This window comes from Dryobates pubescens, chromosome 20, assembly GCF_014839835.1.
Source record: "Dryobates pubescens isolate bDryPub1 chromosome 20, bDryPub1.pri, whole genome shotgun sequence".
Lineage (NCBI taxonomy): Eukaryota > Metazoa > Chordata > Aves > Piciformes > Picidae > Dryobates > Dryobates pubescens.
Window position 1 is genome coordinate 15,793,119 of NC_071631.1, and position 19,159 is coordinate 15,812,277.

The 19,159-nt window shown below is 51.3% G+C and overlaps 1 protein-coding gene across 2 annotated transcripts in view; it reads left to right on the forward strand.

Moving 5' to 3' along the window:
- Window positions 1-19,159, forward strand: part of SEPTIN9 (septin 9) — a 98,860-nt gene that overhangs the window by 33,167 nt on the left and 46,534 nt on the right. For both annotated transcript variants that reach the window (XM_054170564.1, XM_054170565.1), the window contains exon 2: window positions 9,717-10,355. In XM_054170564.1, coding sequence (XP_054026539.1) covers window positions 9,717-10,355 — 639 coding nt within the window. The remainder of the gene's footprint in view (window positions 1-9,716; window positions 10,356-19,159) is intronic.

Genomic DNA, 19,159 nt, shown 5'->3' on the forward strand with positions numbered 1-19,159 from the left:
CAAATTGTCTCTGATCTCCTCCACAGGTGCTTCGGAATTTATCCTCTTTTTCCTCTCTTCCTTTCTATGATTCTAAATCTGATACAAAAGGATGGGGTGGATGAGAGTTTCCTGCCAATCAGCATGTGGTAAGAAAGGCAGGAGCTGGGGGAAGGTGTCTGTGGGAAGAGAGGAGTTGTGTTTTCCCCAGCAGAAGTGGTATCTTGCCCTGCAGAACTGGGTTTTCATGAGCAGAGTGGAAGAATTGCATCTGCCTGGTTACAGCAGTGGAGACCTGCCATTCTAGGTTCCTTTTTTTCCCTTTGTATATTTAGTTCCTTGGGAATAAAAAGGTTGTGAAGGAGTAGGAAATGGAAGCACAGGACATGGATCTCTTCACCCACGAGAGCTGGGCTCTGGAGATAGCCTGTGGCCCCAGTTAGGATGTAGGATCACTCAAAGGTCCTTGTTTGTAGTCATCTTCTGCAAGGAGGGCTGGGCTCTGTGTGTGTCCTTGGGGACGGGCAACCACTGCAGCACGGAGCAGAGTGTCCTTGGCTCTGCGTCAGCAGGGAGGGTTTCCAGTGTTGGCTGGCATGGGTGAGCTCTTGCTGTCCATTATAGATCAATCCTGGGCAAAGTGAGCAGTGTTGCACTAATCATGAAGAAACCTTTCAGAATTGGCTGGGGGGGAAGGGACAGAGAAAGGATGAGTCTCTATGCCAGGGCCAGGGCAGCTCTTTTGACTGTGCAAGTGTACTGCTGGTGCCTGGATGTGTGTCAGGGTTTTGGAAGATGTGCACCATCCATTTTCCAAGGACTCATCAGTCTCTGGGATCTCGGTGGCATCTTTCTCTTAGGAAGAGGCTAACATAAAATATGATCACTCTCATGCTTTACTCTTAGCTCATTGTCTCTTGGTGGTTTATGTTAATGGTGTGAGTGGGAGGCACCTCTAGAACATGTTGAATCATGCCTAATAAATTGGAGTGACCACGTCTACATCTCTTGGCCAATATGTGCCAGCAAACTTGCTGCTAAGTGAGAGTGCAGGCACCTCTGGGTGTCCTGTGGCCGCACAGTCTCGGTGCTAGTTTGGTTTCTGTTCTGCAGCCTCCTCTTGCAGGAACTGCTCAGCTCGTTTTCTCAGGAGCCAGGACCCAGACAGCAGCCACAAGAGACTGGACTGGGACTTGTCATAAATCCAAAGACAATAATGGAGGCTTCAGAGCCCATAATCACTCCAGATATTCAAGTTTCTCAATGTGATCCTTGTTATTTAAAGCAGTGTCTTTCTGTAGACCATTACTCAGGCTCTTTCCCTTTTCCAGCCTCTCTCCCTCCTTCTACTGCAGTGAGCTCTGTCATCTTCTTGGTCTTTAGAGATGGAGGCAACAAGCCAAATGAAGTGACCCTAGATTCTGGGTAAGCTTGTTTGAAGCCTGTGAAATGAGTCGGTGGGTCTGAGTCCAGTTCCTGATGGGGATGGGTCTGTTTGGTGAGGGTCAGGGGCCATCAGGGACAGAAGTGGACTGGCATGCCCTTCAGCACAGGGCTAGGATTGTGTCCTGGCCACCTCTCATTTCATACCAGCAGGGTATTGGTCCTTGTCTTGCTCTGCTACACTCATGGAGGCATCAGGAGCTTTCACCCACCTGCTGTGCTGGTGTAGGAGAGCCCTCCTTGCTCCCTTCCCTACTGCACAAAGGGTGCTGGTGAGGAGTACCCCATGGGAAGTGAAGGAGTTCATTGTTACCCTCAACTTATTCTGTAAAGCTTCCCTCAGATTAATGAGAGCTCTTATCTCCTGATGGCTGTGACTCAAACTGACTCAGGCTTTTACCCTGATTGCTTTTGTGAGGTTGCTGGACAGAGCTCAGCACTTGGGTCTCCTGGGGATGCCTTTGGATCAGTGACCCAGCTGTAAGGTCCATCCAAGACCCCTGGCTAGTTTGCTTGCCACAAGGTGAGACATCATAGGTGCCAGGATGGTCTCTCCCCCTGCATCCTCCCAGTGCTGCAGCAGATGCCCTGTTGCTGGCAGCCAAGTTAGGGTAAGCTGAGGTGGGGTATGAACCTGCTGCCTGCATTTAGGCACTGCCAGCATCAGACAGCCTCCTGTGGATTGCTGTGTCATGACCATATCAGGCTGTGCCACCATGCTCCCTGCAGCAGAGGTGACTGAGTAAGCATCACAGAATTGTATGGCTCCTTGTTCTTGGTGAGTTGTGTGCTCTCCAGCTTGTCCTGGTCCTGGGAGTCATGGCAGGAGTTAGTGGTGAGGACAAGGGCATACAGCATCATGTTGATGCTGGTCTGTGGGACTGGTTTGAGAGGGAAGGAGTGGGGTGAGGACAGGGGTTGGGACTTCAGTCTTTGGTGATTAGAAGTACCAGTATGAGGAAATGTGAAAAGGATGAATTTTCATTTTTGAACCATACTTAGATTTCCAAGGAAAAGAAGGGAAGGTTCTGTTCTCTGTCAGCCTTCAGGACACTTGGACAACTGCTTGCATTGCAGTGCTGGGTGCCCCCTCCAACAGAGATGGCAGAGCTGGCTGTGCTGGCACCAGCAATCAACAGGAAGCACTGGGAGCCTGAATGGGGCCCCTCCTTCAGCCACTTTTACCAGTTTATCCTTTTCTGCAACTTTTTAACCAGCAGTGTTGCAATACCACCCATCAGAGCATCTTCTCAAGTGAAGACTTGATCACTTAATGATTTAATCACACAGTCCCCACCACCAGGGCTGGTCACCCACCTCAAGTCACTCTCCATGTCCCCTGCATGGGTGTTGGGAGTCGTGGGATTGGCTTCCTCACCCAGTGCAGTACCAGGGAAGTGTGGGGTCTGCAAAACCATCTGCATCATACTTTTGCATTTTGGGTAATAATTTTAAGGTGTTTTAGAAATATTAGTGAACCAAACCCCAAATCTGCAGTCCCCTGGGAAGTGCAGAGATTTATTTCTCTCCTCTCTCTTCCAATTATGAAGGGAAACTGGAGCATGGGCTGGAGAAAAAAGCTGCAGAGAGCCTGTGGCAGAGTGGGTAATGCAATCTGCAGGGCTGGATGGCCTGTATTTGGTGTCATTTTCTGTATAAGTATGAAATGAATATAAGGGGTGTAAAATACACTGCTCCGATCTGGAAGCATTTTGCTGAGAGTTAATGGTTATGTAAACCCAAGTGTAATGGAGAATCAGAGCTAAAAACCTTTCTAGAACTGCATTATAGGGCCTGAAAAGCTGGGATTTTTAATTAATCTGAGCATGGATTTTAGTTTTTTTTCTATTCTTAGTCTTGACTTTGCTTGTGCATGTTCATTTCTGGTAAATACAGGGTTTGCTGCATCAGTCTCAGGATGTTTTCTAGCTTGCTGCTTGGGAGTGAAATGCTGCCTGGAAAGCTTTGGTTAATGTCAGCGCTCTGAACTTGCATTTATCCCCAAATTTCCTCGATAACTTGGTACCATTTGTAGAATTTAGGCAGGCTCTGCATGTTGCCAGAGCCATCATAGAACGGTCTGGGTTGGAAGGGACCTCTGAAGGTCATCCAGTCCAACCCCCTCTGCAGTAAGGAGGTGTAAGCCTGATCCTCAACTAGATCAGGCTGCCCAGAGCCCTACTGAGCCTCACCTTGAATACCTCCAGGGATGGGGCCTGTGGTGGTTCAGGCTGGGTGCTGCCCCTGGTGCCACCACACAAGCCACACCTGTGGTATCCTGAGGGTCCAGCCCAGAGGGTGGACACGGGAAGCTACATGTTTCATGCCATAATGTGCTGCTCCCTATAAAACCATCAGCAGGGTTTCTGCACTTCCTCTTTCTTCCCTCACAGCTATCTGGTAATGAGGGGAGCCATCTTGCGGCCTCCTGCGCCCGCTAGGCCCAAGGCCGGGGGGAAGGGCAATCTCAGATCTGGCCAGCTGAGATTAGCCTAACAGTGGAGGGGGGGGATGAAAGAGCCCTGGGGGTTGTGGGTGTACCCTCAGCTGGGGAGAGGGAAGTGTTGGGATGCTTCTGGGTGTGCTTTGGGATCTCTTCTGTCACTGTGCTTGTGGTTCTCTGTAAAGAATTCACTGCTTTTCCATTTAAACTTTCCACCACTTTTGCAATCTGTATGTCTGAGTCTCATTTATTTTGCCCGTGGTGGGAGGATCGGCCTCTCAACCCACCACAGGGCCCAAACCACCTCCCTGGGCAGCCTGTTCACTCATAATAAAGAACCTGTTCCTAACATCCGATCTAAATCTGCTCTTTTCTAGTTGCCCCTCGTCCTATCACTGCAGGCCTTTGTAAACAGTCTCTCTCCATCCTTCTTGTAGGCCCCTTTCAGGTACTGGAAGGCTGTGATTAGGTCTCCCCAGAGCCTCCTCTTCTCCATGCTGAACAGCCTCAGCTCCCGCAGCCTGTCCTTGTAGCAGAGGTGCTCCAACCCCTGATCATTTTCATGGCCCTCCTCTGGGAGGAGGGTAAGAGCAGTAAGACTCTTACATGTCAGACAGCCCATCAGCTGTGTACAATTTGTGTCACACAGTGCAATCCACAGCAGCTTCTTTTGAGTCCTGTTTGCAAAGTCAGAAAAAGGATTTATTTGTGCAGAAGCCATTCACAACCTGACCCAGGATGGTGTGAGTCATACCACAACAGCAGTTTTTTGTTGCATACATATTCACAGAGATATGTTTGCATTGCAACAGACTGGTTTATTACTAAAAGAAAGGTGAGAAACCTCCTAGTGCAAGTGCAGGGAAGGGACCCAGCAGTGCTGACTTCTCTCTCACACTGGGTGACTGGTAGCCTTGAGAAAGGTGATTTTAAAGTTTCCTGCCTTCATTTCTCTAGGTGTAAGAGGGGAACTGAATTCCTTGGACCTGTTAGTGCAAAGTCCCACCGGTGAGTGTGGCATTGTTTGCTGCCTGCATGGCCCAGTGAATTTCCCATCTCAACCTCCTAGTTTTAACCTCACTGAGGAGCTTGGTGCAATTGGGGTAACCTTGTTGAGGATGGGATAGAGGGCAGCCCCCTCTGATCCTGCAGCAGGGCTGCAACTCCCCTTTCTGCTGCATGACCTTTAGGTTCAGTACACCTCATAGATACATAAAGAATATCCTACCTGTCCCTGAGCCTCTAAAATGTATCCACCTCTGTTACAGATGGCAGCAGCTATTCAAAGCTGTCATGGGCAATAGGTTTGGATAAGCCAAAGCCAGGTGGCCTTGCAGTGACATGGGCAAACATGCTCTTTGTGCTAGAGTTGGCTCAGAAAGCTGCTGTGAGCATCCTGCTGCCTGGTGACAGGGCTCAGGGAAGCTTTAAGGGTGATGCTTTGTTGGGTTTCCAAAGGCTTCTTGAAAGATGAGACCTGCAGCCTCCCCCTCCTTCCTCCCCAGGAACAGGAGGTGACCATCTGGTAGCAGTTTAGAGAAAGCCAGTGTTCTCAAACGGGACCATTGTGTTGTGTGAAGTAACAGGGCGCCTGCCTGCCCTGCTCCCGAAACACTCTTATGTGTCAGACAACCCAGGAGAAGCTTTCTGTGCTTAAGCAAGCAAGCAAAAGTAACCCCTGGGTTACAGGGACCGTGTGAGGAGCAGAGGATGTTTAATGGGAAGCAGTTGGGCACTGTGGCTATGGCAGAGCCCAAGGCTCTGGTTGTGAAGTGGGACCCGGAGGAGCCAGCATCCACTGCTGTTTGTTTTGGTCTCCTCCTGAGCTCTGTGCATAGAGGTTTCCTTGTGTAAAGCATCCCCTCAACTGTTACTTGACTATTCTGTCCAAGAAGGGAAGAAAGAAGGAGCAGATGTTCCCTCATTGATCCCCCTGCTGGGTCCCACTGGATGCCTGGAGCCAGGCTGTGGAGCAGGATGAGCTGCAGCGGATAGCATGCTGGGTAGCTCCAGTTCTTCCCACCAGGTCATGTGGAGTCCTTGGGCAGAAGATAGAATCCTTCATGGCATCTGGGCACCTTTGGCTTAGCTGGGACTTCCGAAGGACCTCCAGCTTGCATTTGGGGAGAGGAGCATATTGATAGGAGTCTTCAGCCATAGCATTTGCTTGTAACTTCTGTGGAGAAGTCTTGGCTGTTGTTTGAGCTACTGGGATTTGAACCAGACCTCTGGCCTCTCGTCCCCACTTGCAAGATCCCTGAAGAGCAGCTTTAACTGGTGGCGTGTGACCTGCTGATGCCTGACCGTGGGGTGACTGGGAGGACACAGTGGCCACACTCTGCAGACATCCCCAGTGGTGCAGCATGGAAAGACATAATTTATTTTGCTGCTTCTCAGACCCTGTGCTTGCTTTGGGACCTTTGAAGATGTGTTTCTTGCCCCAAAGTGCCTGTCTGGTAGGGAGCACGTTTGGGTCAAGACATTTGGAAAGCCCATGCCTCCCTCATCTGCCAGGGTTAATAAAGCTGGCCCTGCACTGTGGGACCACGTCTGTGTGAGGCTGAGCAAAATGCTGCTACCTTGTAAGATTTGTGAAGGTCTGGGCCCCACAAGGACACCCCAGTGAGTGGTTCCCAGCCCAGGCATAATGGTTATGGGCAGAGGCTGGCAAGGATCTGAAAGGAAGCCCGTAAAAACCTCATTTTGGGGGATGTGGGTCTTTCCCTGTTGTGGGAGGGGAGCTGCTGCCTTCAGCAGTGGTGAATTGAGGCAGAGCAGCCTGATTTGGTTTGGAACTGGTTAAAAGGAAGCACATGTTGATGGTAACACGTTGTTTTGAGTTCACACCGCACTGTACACTCACCACCAGAGGAAGAGAAGGAAGGGTGATGCTCAGCACCTCTGCCTCTTCCCTGCCAGCTGCCTCTGACACCGGCCAGCAGATTGGATGCTGCTGGTGGGGCTGGGGAAGCCCTGCTAGCACCAACAATCCCCTGGAGAATACCACAGTGGGGGCAACTCTGCAGCGTTGCCCCCATGCTGGGACACCTTGGCCTAGGGTGTCAGGGATATGTGGACTTGGAGCCCCATGGGGACCTGGAGCATTAACTACGACTGCCAGCGTGGGACCCCAGCGCAGGGTGGGAGCAGTGCCCTGCCTTTGGCTCCTGCTGTTGTAAGGAATACACCAGCTTCCCGCAGGAAGCCAGGAGGAGAGTCATCTGGGGCAGAGGCTGTTTGCTTTCCTTTCTTGGCTCTGGGCAGGACAGACTATTTTTAAGCTTTTTCTCCCTTTTTTATTTTTTTGAGAGTTGTTTTGCTTCCTGAGATCCTTTTTTCTTCACTGTGCATGGAGCAGGAGAGAGGTGATGCTGAGCAGAGGAGCTGCAGCCGTACTTGGTCCCACCAAGGACCACCATTGCTGAAGGTGGCAGTCCCTTCAGAAATGATACTCACCAGGGTTTCCTTTGCTATTAGGTTGCTTGGGAGCATTTACTTTCAAACTCTTTCTCCAGACACAACTGTCATGAGGCTGCTTTGTGGAAGGGAATAAATGGAAAGTGATCTGACTGACCGGAGGAGTGATGAATGGGTTTTAGAGGCCTGAGGTGGACAAAACTGAGATCTCATCCATCTAGGAGCTGGCAGTGCCTGACTGGGCCATGCCCTGCACTGCTCTTCCCTGCCCAGCTCTGCTCAAGGCCAGGGAAATGCTCCCTGTTGGGTCGTGCCTTCCGCTCCCTTTGTATTCCTGCAGAATGCAAACTGGGCTTGTCTGCTGCATTGTTTCAGACTGGGGATTTTGGGGGAAAATAGCTGAAATGTTCTATTCTGGATTAAGGGTGTGATGGAAAAAGATAGAAAAGTCTGTGCTGAAGAGTATATGGGCCAACTGGATTTTGGAGACCTGATAGCTATGTACATGTGGGAACAGCTCTAAAATGTGGGAATAACAACTGGGGAAAGCAGCCCCAAGCCTGTATCCCAGCACTAACCTCTGTCTGCCTGCTCAGCTCTGAGGGTCTTGCTTTCCTCACTATCTCCTTTGGGAGCCCTTGGAGCTGCTGCCACAGGATGGGGCTATTGCTGTCCGCAGCCCCTGCTGCCCAGGACAGAGGCAGCTGGCATCTGCTGCTAGCCCTGCCTGGGGCTGGGGGTGGCCCTGTATCAGCAGCTGCGTCTGCGATCCATTGGTGGAGTGGAGCTGGGGTGGCTGCCCCGTGGACGGTCCCACCGGCTGGCCCCAGCCGTGCCAGATGGCTTCTCTCTGGTGAATGGATGTGTCCAAGCGCTGGGGGGTCCCCAGGCCCCCTGGCCTTGCCCCCAGGGGTTGGAGCAGCCCCACGCAGAGGAATTGCTTCCCACGTACAGGGTGGCCCTTCTCCAGCTCCACCCCAGGGGTGGCCGCGGGTGGGTGGACATCCTGGGACAAGGGAAGGCTGTGCTCCAATCTCTCCCCCTGCATCCTGTGTGATCTCAAGCCCAAGTTTTTATGGGCTAAATCTCACTGATATTATCCCCTTGATGTAAAGGATGGGTGGACTCATGACTGATGCTTGTGCTGGTCATCATACTGGGGCTGTCAACCCCTTGGGACCCTGGGGCTGTGTCTCATTCTGTGCTGACACTGTGCCTGGGTGCTGTGAGGCACAGGGGGTATGAGCAGCCCATTTTGGTGAGATCCAGCAGCGATTGTCTGCTTTTCCCTCCTTCATGTGAAGTTCAGTCTTTCATTTCCACCTGGCTGTCTCCCTGCTGATGGGCTTCAGGGCATCTATTTTTGAAGAGGTCTGGCTGGAGTAGGGTGGGAAAGGCTGCACGGATGTCCAGGCATGAGTCAGGAACCATCAGGCAGCTACTGGCCTTCGTCTGTGTGACTGGGAAGGGAGCCTCACTCCATGGATTGAGGCTTCCTTCAGCAATGCTTTTTGCCCCTAAGCTGAGAGTCTGACACCAGTGACTATCAAGTTTCCTTGGATATGTTCTTACCTCAGGGGGTTTGGGGGCTTCATTTTTATGTAGCCTGCCAACTCTGTGTGCTGAGGGGGACCTGTGTGACAGGCAGAGGCAAATGACAGGCAATGGTCTGAGTGCCAGTCTGCTGTGTGTCTGCTGCACCGCAGCTGGGAGAGCTGGGACAGAATCTGTGTGTGCTGCTGGGGCTTGGGGCAGGCAGGGCTGCTGCCTCCTCAAGTGTAAACCCGAACATCCAAGATGATGTTGCATCCATCTTTGCCTCCTGACAGAGCCGTCAGGAGTGGAAATGAGGATGTTTAGATTTTAGGATGTCTCTAAGCTCTCTCAATTGGCCTCTTCCTTGTGTCTGGGTCTCATGCTGGTGTTTTCAAAACACTTCTGCCTTTGGCTGGATGATCTCTGGGTTTGTTTTGAAGGATTTCAGCTTCTGTGGCTGCCACCTTTGGTGCATTTCTATGGATTTGGTGCTCTCCTGGGATTGTTTGCTGGCAGCCCTCACTGGGAAGCTTGTGTTTATCTGTGTATCCTTTGGATGTGAGAGGGAAAGGGAGGCACTAGGAGCTGGGTGGCTGCCCCCAAGCCCTCTGCTGGGCTGTGCTGTGATGGGACCTTCTTCTTCACTCCAGCCGTGTGTGGATGGGATGGAGGGCAGCACTGAGATGGTTTCTGCTCTGGGTTGAATTTCCTGGCTCTGGTTTGTTTCGTTACTGAATTTGTAACATGTCCAAAGAGGCAGAGCCTGCTTTCAATGGGATTATGAACCTTCAGGTGGAGTAGCAGTAAGGGGGTTTTGAGCCTCAGGCAGCACCTGTAAGCATCTTGAGATGCTCAGGTAGCTGGTAACTAAATTGTGAACTCTTTTTTTGTTTTTCAGCTCTGAAAAGATCTTTTGAGGTCGAGGAGGTAGATCAGTCTTCAAATTCCTCCACTCCACAAAGACGGACCCCAAACCCCCTCCTTAGGTCCACCGTGTCCAGCTCCACGCAGAAGTTTCAGGAACTCGGCGCCAGGAATTTGGAGCCCCCTGCCCGACATGTGGACCTCACAGGCCAAAGGTCACCCAAGCCCTCTCTGAGGAGGGTGGAGCTCTCTGGACCCAAACTGCCTGAGCCGGTGTCCAGAAGAACACAAATCTCCATTGACATCACATCCAAGCAGGTGGAGAACTCCACCTCAGGGTTGTCAAGGTTTGGCCTCAAAAGAGCAGATGTGCTGGGGCACAAACCCACTGAGATCACCCTCGGCAAGCCCCAGGAGCCGAGTCTCCGGAGGGTGGAGGCGCCGGCATCAAAGATCCCTGAGATGCCTCAACAAAGAGCTGAGGTGGCCGCCGCTGCCGTGCCTGACACGGCCACCAAGCGCGTGGAAATTCAGGTAGCCAAGGCTGCCGAAGTCCCGGCCCCACCGGCGCGGCACACGGAGAGCTCAGAGCCTCCCTTGGCCACCCAGCCCCCCCAGGCAGAGCCAAAGCCACAGCCAGTGCTGATGGAGAGCCCACCGAAGAGAGAAGAAGGTGAGTACAGCTCTGGGCAGCTGCTTGGGTGAGATGCTGCTTGTGACCTGCCTTCTGTGGGCTCAGAGGCCATGCAGGGACAGCGAGTGTTGGGTGCTGTTCTTTCAGCTCCAGGGGTGGTGTCTTTTAAGGCTGGTGTTGGATCTGTGCTCAGATGTGTCTGCAGGCATGGCTGTTATCTTTGGGTTTATGCTGGCTGAAGGAGCTGTCAGGTTGGGTAAAAAATGCTGTCAAGCCTGTAAGGAAATGAAAAAAATGCCCAAAGCCTGGGTGCTGGCAGAAAGCAACAATTCCATCAGCTCAAGCCCTGTGTGCAGACCCAGCTACCTGTGCAACATCTAGAAAAGCCTCTGAGGTGCTGGAGAGGTGGTGGTGGAAGCATTGTTGTGGTGGCTTGTTTAGTGCTGTTGCTTATGGCTGTGGGTCAGAAACCGCCTCTTTGTTAGCAGGAGTCAGAGGGTTTTTGGCCTTGGAACCAAAGTCTAATAACTTCATGGACCAGAGCCACTATTAAACTGGAGCCCTGGCGTGTATCAGCTCTATCTTGTTTTCAATTAATCCCCTGTTAAAGCCACCTCCCTCCCCCACCAGCTGTCATTTTTTCTCCCCAAAGCTTTGGAGATGGTTTTTTCCGCTTCTGGCCCATTCATTATTTTTCCGTTCCCCATCACCCACGAGCTCTCTCCTGCACGGGCTGCAGCGGTCAGTTGGAGGGCACCACCTCCCCACCCTGTGCCTCTCTGTGGGGGCTGTGGGATGATGTGTGGTGGCCAAGCCAGGACCTGGGAGGTCCATGCCTGGCTCTGGATCTAGACCACATGTCCTTCTCTTGCTCCACCATAGGATGATCTCCTGTTCCTGCTCCATTGCCTCTCCCTGGGTGCAGCCCTATGGTCACACAAGGTCTGTGGACAAGCCAGGTTTTGTTGTGTGCTCATGGTCTGAAATCAAATCATGTGTTAGTGGAGCTGATACTGAACTCATAAGACTTGAGTGGTTTTATTTTGCTGTGCATTTGTATGGCTAGATGTGGCTTCTCTGAGCAGGATTTTAAAGAGTGGATGAGCACCTCCAGCAGCTTGGTCCATCTCCAGCTGGGCCCCATGCTCTTTAATATCTTTATTGATGATCTGGATGAGGGCATTGAGCCCATCTTCAGTAAGTTTGCAGATGACCCCAAGCTGGGGGCAGGAGTTGATCTGTTAGAGAGTAGGAGAGCTCTGCAGAGTGACCTTGACAAGCTGGGCAGATGGGCAGAGTCCAAGGGCATGAGATTTAACACATCCAAGTGCCAGGTGCTACACATTGGCCACAACAACCCCATGCAGTGCTCCAGGCTGGGGTCAGAGTGGCTGGAGAGCAGCCAGGCAGAAAGGGACCGGGGGGTACTGGTTGACATCTGGCTGAACATGAGCCAGCAGTGTGCCCAGGTGGCCAAGAAGGCAAATGGCATCCTGGCCTGTATCAGGAACAGTGTGGCCAGCAGGAGCAGGGAGGTCATTCTCCCCCTGCACACTGCACTGGTTAGGCCACACCTTGAGTACAGTGTCCAGTTCTGGGCCCCTCAGTTTAGGAAAGATGTTGAGTTGCTGAAAGGTGTCCAGAGAAAGCTGGTGAGGGGTTTGGAGCACAGCCCTGTGAGGAGAGGCTGAGGGAGCTGGGGTTGCTTAGCCTGGAGAAGAGGAGGCTCAGGGGAGACCTTCTTGCTGGCTACAACTACCTGAAAGGAGGTAGTAGACAGGCGGGGGCTGGTCTCTTCTCCCAGGCAAGCAGCACCAGAACAAGAGGACACAGTCTCAAGCTGCACTAGGGGAGGTTTAGACTGGATGTTAGGAAGAAGTTCTTCATAGACAGAGTGATTGCCCATTAGAATGGGCTGCCTGGGGAGGTGGTGGAGTCACCATCACTGGAGGTGTTTAGAAGACTTGATGGGGTGCTTGGTGCCATGGTTTAGTTGATTAGATAGTGTTGGATGATGGGTTGGACACAATGATCTCAAAGGTCTCTTCCAACCTAGTCTGGTCTATTCTATTCTATTCTATGGCCCAGCCCAATGATGGAGTTAGGCCTGGATCTCTCTTGTGGGCTCTCTGTTTCTATGTGCTCTGTGTGTGGTGCCCAAGAGACACATCTTCTCCTATGGGTGGGTGCTGAGTCTTGTCCTGCTGGGTTTGAGCTGCTCTGAGCTTCCCAAGCTCTGAACTGCACATGGTTGTGCACTTCAAGAGCAGCAGGCCATCTAAGCTGCTGAATCCCTCAGCTGCCCAGAGTGGAGGGGGGAGGGCTCTTTGCATCCAAAAATGACTCTCAAAGCCCAGGACAGCTGCTGGGGATGAGTTTTACCCAAGAGTGCAGCTGTCTGGGGTCTGCCTTGCAGAACCAGCCAGTCCCTGGTCCTGGTACAAAAGAGGCTTTCAGTCATTTATTTGGGTTTATGGAATTTATGCCTCTAAGAAGACCCAGGAGACAAAGTTGTAAGGGGAGGGAGAACTCTGACGCTCTCTCCCTCCCTGTAGGTATTGTTGCCAGAGCCAATTCCCCCTTTCTGGTCACCTCCAACCTCTTCCATTGCCATGACTTGAGTTTGCCCTGGGCTCCTTTTGTGCAGGACCCCATTTCAGAGCACTTCTGATTCACAATACCCACCCTGGGGTGATGCTGGCTGGGTGGATGGCATCTCTCCTTGTCAATGGTGTAAGCGCACAAAGGAGTGTGCTTGGGGAGGCTGAGCAGGGACCCTCAGGGAGCCCTGCAAATGGGTGTAGGCACATTGCCAGTGCTTGCCAGCTCCTTGGCAGCTCTGGCCTCACCACAGCCTCCCAAATGAAAATGTTGGCTCCCTGATGTCTGCAGCAGACACAATGTATGGCACAAAGTCCTGCTCCCAGTGTTTGGAGCACCTGAGAGATGCTCCTGTGGCACTGGATGACTCTCGATCCCATTGCTCAATGGGTCTCCAGTGCAAACAGCTGAGCAGGGGATGCCGGCAACTGCCTCCAGCTGCCCTCGTCCATGTGCTGGGACTTGTCTTTCCCCAGCTGCCAGGGCTCAGCTGCCTTGCCCTTAACCCCTTGTCCCACTGCCAGAGGTATGCAGGAGAGCGTGTTGTGCAGGAAGAGGCCGGTCGAAGGAGAGGGCAATCGCTGAGAGCTCAGCAGCTCAGACAAACCACAAAGGAAAGGATTAATTACAGCACTGAACTTCATTTGGCTGTCATGGCTGGTGGCGTGGGCTGAGCCTGCTCTGGAGCCATGGTTCTCAAGGTGGGAGCAGGGCAGGAGGTATCTTCATGGAGCATAAGAGCAAGAAATACTCCTCCTCTCTGAGTCCTTTTCATGCCCTCCTGCATGCCCCAGGGAGCACTAGCTGTGCTCCTGCAGGTTTGAAGTTGAGATGGACCGTTGGTGATAGGGATGTGGGACATGAGTGCACATCACAGCTGTGATGTGCCACTGCACCAGTAGGATGGCAATGCTGGACTTTGTGCTGGTGCTCCCTAGGTGGGACAAGGAAATGTGATGGGATAACTGGGCAATGTGCATTGCTGTATCTGGAGTCTTCCAGAGCAATGTGAGCAGAGCTGGGCAGCAGATGTAGGTGAAGGGAGGGTATGCAAAGGGCAGAAAGATGCAGAGACGTGGTGCTGAGGAACATAGTTTAGCACTAGACTTGGTGGAGTTGAATAATGGTTGGACTTGATGGTCTAAAATGATTCTGTGTTTCTGTAAATGGCACAATTAAAAGTAAATACAAAGGTGAGGGGAAGTGCTATTCCTGGAGGATGACATAAAGAGAGCAAAGCAATTCAGCTTTCTCACTCTTTTTTTCCACCCTTGAACTCCTGTGGAAAGCCTTTCCTTTAGAACTTGCTCTTTTAGAGACTCCCCTGGACTTTTCAGCTTGCCTCAGCTCCTTGCAAAGGCTGGAAGCCAGGGATCTGTTGCTGTGTGCTGGGAAAGCCATAGTGGGGTATGCAGCTTGGTGTCACCTGAAGCCAGCCTCTAGCCTGCATCCTGCCATGAACACCCAGGGATGGAGAAGCAAAACCACCCCAGCCTTGGGATGACTCTTCGGTGCTGTCCTGCGTGGGGCTGGGCTGGTGGATGGAGCTGGGAGATATGGGGATTTGGACAACTCCTGGCACAGTGACTCTCCCTGCAGCAAAGAGGAGCTGCAGTGAGTAATGGTTTCCAGCTCCCTGAGCTTTGCTGCAGCTCAGCTGTGCCCAGAGAGGAAAGCTGGAAGGAAACATCTCCTCCAGAGCAGCTGACATGCTGGGGCTGGGCTGGGGGCAGGCTCTGTTTTGTTGTTGTTATTTGTAACGGGAAGTGTTTGCAGCCTGTGATACCGAACAGACGAGCTGAGTGGGAAACCCAGAGCCTTAGTTTGTGAGCTCAGATGCCAAAAATGAGATAATCTGGAAAAATGGAGAGCTGCAGAGCCAGTGACTTGGAATGAAGGAGTGTGGGGGGGGGAGACGAATGTGTCCCATGATCTGGGACACCACATGCGTGGCCTCCTGCCCGCACTGGGAGGGCAGCAGTGGGCCTGGCCACTTCCTTCTGTCCCACTCCCACTGTGCCATCAGTCCCTAGCTCTACAGGGAGCAGCCAGCACATCACAGCTCCTTTTGGGGTCTATTTTGGTCACTGAGGATGTCATGGAATCATAGAATTGTTTTGGTTGGAAAAGACCTTTAAGGTCATCAACTCCAACCATTAGCCCAGCACTGCCACATCACCTAGCCCCTCAGCACCACACCTCCATATCTTTTAAACTCCTCCAGGGATGGTGACTCCACCACTGCCCTGGGCAGCCTGTTTCAGGGCTTGACACCGCTGCTTTACAACGTCAGGAAGGAGGCCAGGTCATGTCGATGTGATGGTACTTCTGTTGCACATCTTTGCCCCCCAGGAATACTATTGCCAAACTCATTACCTCACGTTCAGCTCCAGTCACGTTGCCATCCACGTGTCCCCTTCTTCCTGTGTGTGTGGGCACAGTTTGGGTGGGTGCCATCATGGTAGTGATGCCATGTGGGGTGCTCCATTCAGGCAGGATACGCCGTGGGCAGCAGCTTGCCTGTCCCTGGTCTCCAGCACAGGCAACCAGAGCCAGGGGCAGTCACACGGAGAATTCCTTTGTGCTGTCAGAGGTCCCTGAGGGCCTGTAGGAAAATCACTGATCTCTCCAGTGCAGATTCATTATCCAAAGGAATAGTTTCCCACAGGAAATGTCAGGATTTCCACTTCCCCTGCCTTCCTCATGTGGTTTGAGACCAGGAGAGGGCAAACCCTTGGGTGCTGAGCTGCAGAGTCCTCCTGGCACTGGGCTTAACCTGGCAGGTCTCTTCCCTTGCTGGGTTGGGTCTGTGGGGTAGGCCATGCATCAATGGCATTGCTTCTCGAACCTTGCAGGAAGCATTGAAGGCTGAACAGGTCCCTGTAGAGGTCAAAGCCTCCTGTTCCAGGTGGAAGGTGATCAACTGCATGACACCTAGAGTGTCTCCTGTCTGCAGTCTCATGGGGTTGTTTTGGGGTGTGAGCCCTGTGCATCTGCAGGACTCTGCACCTCTATGCATACAAACTGGGGCAACCACTGCCTTCCAGGCAGCCCAGGGACAGAGAAGGGCCTTTGGTGGGCTAAGAAACACAGGTGAGCACTTCTGCTTGCTCTTGGATTTGCTGTGTGTAAGTGACACTGGAAGGGGATGGGAGATGGAACTTGAGCTGTGGGTGGGGTGTACGAACCAGACCCAAGAGTTTCCTTGCTTATCTTGTGGTATCTGCATGTCTGCAGCCCATGGCAGTTGTGCTGGGGAACATGCTCCCTGTCCAGCAACTCCTTTGGCATCTTCAAGCTTTCTCACATTTGGGGTAATCATCCTACAGGCTGATAAGGCAAATAAAATTTGTTATCTTGACCAAGATAAAACAAAGAGTTTGCTTTGATCTCCTGCAGTAAGGCCTGGCCTCTTGTTTTGTGACTTCTCTGCTGTCTGCTGGGGGAGGGAAGTGATGGCAATGGTGATGAACTTTCTATAGTTAAGAAATCATTTTCTTCTAAACTATTTCTAGACCTCTGTCCCTGCTTGAGATGTTTCTGTTGGCCAGTAGTTGAAGGGACACCATAGGCTGGATATGGTGCCAACTCTATAAACTGTGTTAAGGGGACTTGAGGAACTGAATTGAGATTATAGAGAGATAACTTTGTTTGGAGAAGATCAAACATTGTTGTGAGCAAAAACCATAACTTGATAGCAAGCCAGTTGTGTCCTTTACTCCTTCAGCAAACAAACAGCCACTTCTGTATTGTCCAAGATGCTGTGACAAAGCTGAAGTGAATGTGGCTATAAATGGAAGAAGCAGCTGGTCTTGGATTGCAGCCTGTGCTCAGACTTCTTTGAGCCCAATTTTTCTTACACGTGTTACAGGTTTTGAAGGAGGGACTCGGGGAGAGGGCTGCTTTCCTTCATGGTTGTTGAATTTGGGCCATTTGTTTTGTTGGCCTTCTGAACAGGGCTCTGTGTAGAAGTTCCCTGGATTTCTGTAGGATCACATACATCAGAGTTTCACTCTCCTAAATTGTTTTGATGTATCTTGGCATGAAGATAGTACCAGACGTACTGAGAGACAAAGCTGGACTGAAAGGTCTGGTCCAAAACATTTTGCAAACAACCTAACTTTGCAGATTTGTAGGCATTTCAGAGAAGCAAATGATTTTTACAAGCCATCTGAGGTTGCTGTGCCAGCTCAGGAGTGACAGTGTGGGGATTTTTGGTTGTTTGGCTGCTCCTTGGCTTGTATTGTCTGCAGTTTCTTCTGGGTGGAAGAAATGTGTTGGGTTTTGTGCAGCAAAGGCAGTTTGTACAGCAGAGATGAAGAATGAGTGAAATGAAGCATCTTTCAACAGCTTAAAGTTCAAAGATTGTTGATGCTCAAGCAAATGTGACCATAGCCTTAGATTTATGTTTAGCTTTCCAACCCAAGAGACAGTGTCCAGATTACATCTGAGCTGGGTGGTCTTACCAGCCCCTGGGTGTTCTCTGCATTCTGGGTCTGCAGAGGCTTTCCTTGCTGCAGCTGTAATGTGGTCCCTGGTTAGTGTGTCCCAGGGGTCCAAAAATACTTAGTGAGAGCTCAGCACCTACCTTCTTTTGTCTCTTTGTGAATTCAACCTTTGTCCATCTCTGAGCAAGACTTTTGCAGGGAGTTATGCCAATGGATTCCTTGCACATGGCTTCATCTATAGGTACTTCTGTATAAGCTACTGCATGGCTTTCACCCTGTCTCACTTGAGATGTCTGCCCTTGAGCTAATCATCTGGATGTCTCCTTTAGGCTGGTGTGAATTGTGTCCTCAAAGGGGTTATGATTCTCCACTGAATGTAAAGAGGGTCTCCAGCTGGCGATGTCTCCATTTGGGCAAATCAAATTTTACCTTCCTATGTTATTTCCAGAGTGAAAGAAACAGAGGTGAAGAGAGAGACTGCAGCACTACAGAACTGGGCAAGCCATTAATCCCTTATCAGCAGTGCTTGAGAGCCCCCCTGCAAACCTGGTGCCCTTGTGTCAGGTTCTTCTGCAAACAGGTCACTGTGGACAGTCGTTTACTGAAGTGCTTTGATGCTTATCAGTAGTGCTGTAACTTTTTATGATGTCTGTGTCTTCTTCCCTCTCCTGTTCATGGAGCAGGTCAGAGACTCCTTCCCTCTCTCAATAGAGAGAGGAAGTTTGGGGAGATCTCAGGGGAGGAAGATTAGATGGGGATCTTAAAGGGTATGGTGCCTAGAGGAGAGGGCAGTGATAAAAGTTAATGGTACCTAAGCTCTTGAAAAGAGCTTTCTCAGTTATGAGTCTGGAGAGGAGGTTTTGCTTATTTTGCTTGTTATTTGCTCTCACATAGGAAGTTGGCCTGTGTTCTGCTGATGGTGGTAGTGTCCTCTGACCCCTTCTCTGCTATTCTGGTATGTGGAAATATAGGATGAGTCCCTGGTTACAGTCTCTGAAGTGGTGAATGCCCAGGCTCATGCTGTTAGGGTGCAGAGGTTGCTGCTCTCCGCTGCACGCTTGACGTACTTGGAGATTTCTTGGGCAACTCACTGCCCCTCCCAGGGGCTGGGAGGCAGTAGAACAGTGAGAAGATGACAAAAGGTTGGATGGCCTGTGAGCCTGGTCAGGATCCTGTCTTTGCTGTTCACTTGCTCGTTGTCCTCAGTAAATTCATCTACTTTCTTCAGTTTCTACTTTTGTAACAAGGAGCTGGTGAACATCAAGATGCCTGGGGTTCAGTCCCTGCATTGAGTCCTTTCTTATTTGAAGTTCAGCTGGTGAGAATGAAGTTACTGGTCCAGGTTGCAGAGGCACAGTGGGGTCCTGTGGGATGGAAGAAGCTGTCCTGGCCAGCTTGCTGGAGTAATTCTACAAAGAGAGAGGTCCTCGGCTGTCCAGGAGGAGTGGGAGGCTGTCAAATGGTTTCTGTTTCAGAACCTTCTCCAGTCTACTCAGCTCTGAGTTCTCCTAAATTTGGAAAACCTGCATTTTGGAGGGGAAAAGAAGAGTTGGAAGGCAAACTTTGGATGTGTGGGGAGCAGATGTGGGGATGGATGCTGCCTGCTGATTTATGAGTGACGGAGACAGCTGACATTGAGGGAGGTGGAACAGGCACTGGCGGGGTGTTTGAATGCTCTTTGCCTCATGTCCTCTTCCCCTTCCATTTTGTGCAGATAGGAAGGAGAATGGAGATTACCTTGGACTTGTCCAGATTTGTCCTGGAAAAAAGGAATAGATCTGAGCAGCTTTTCTG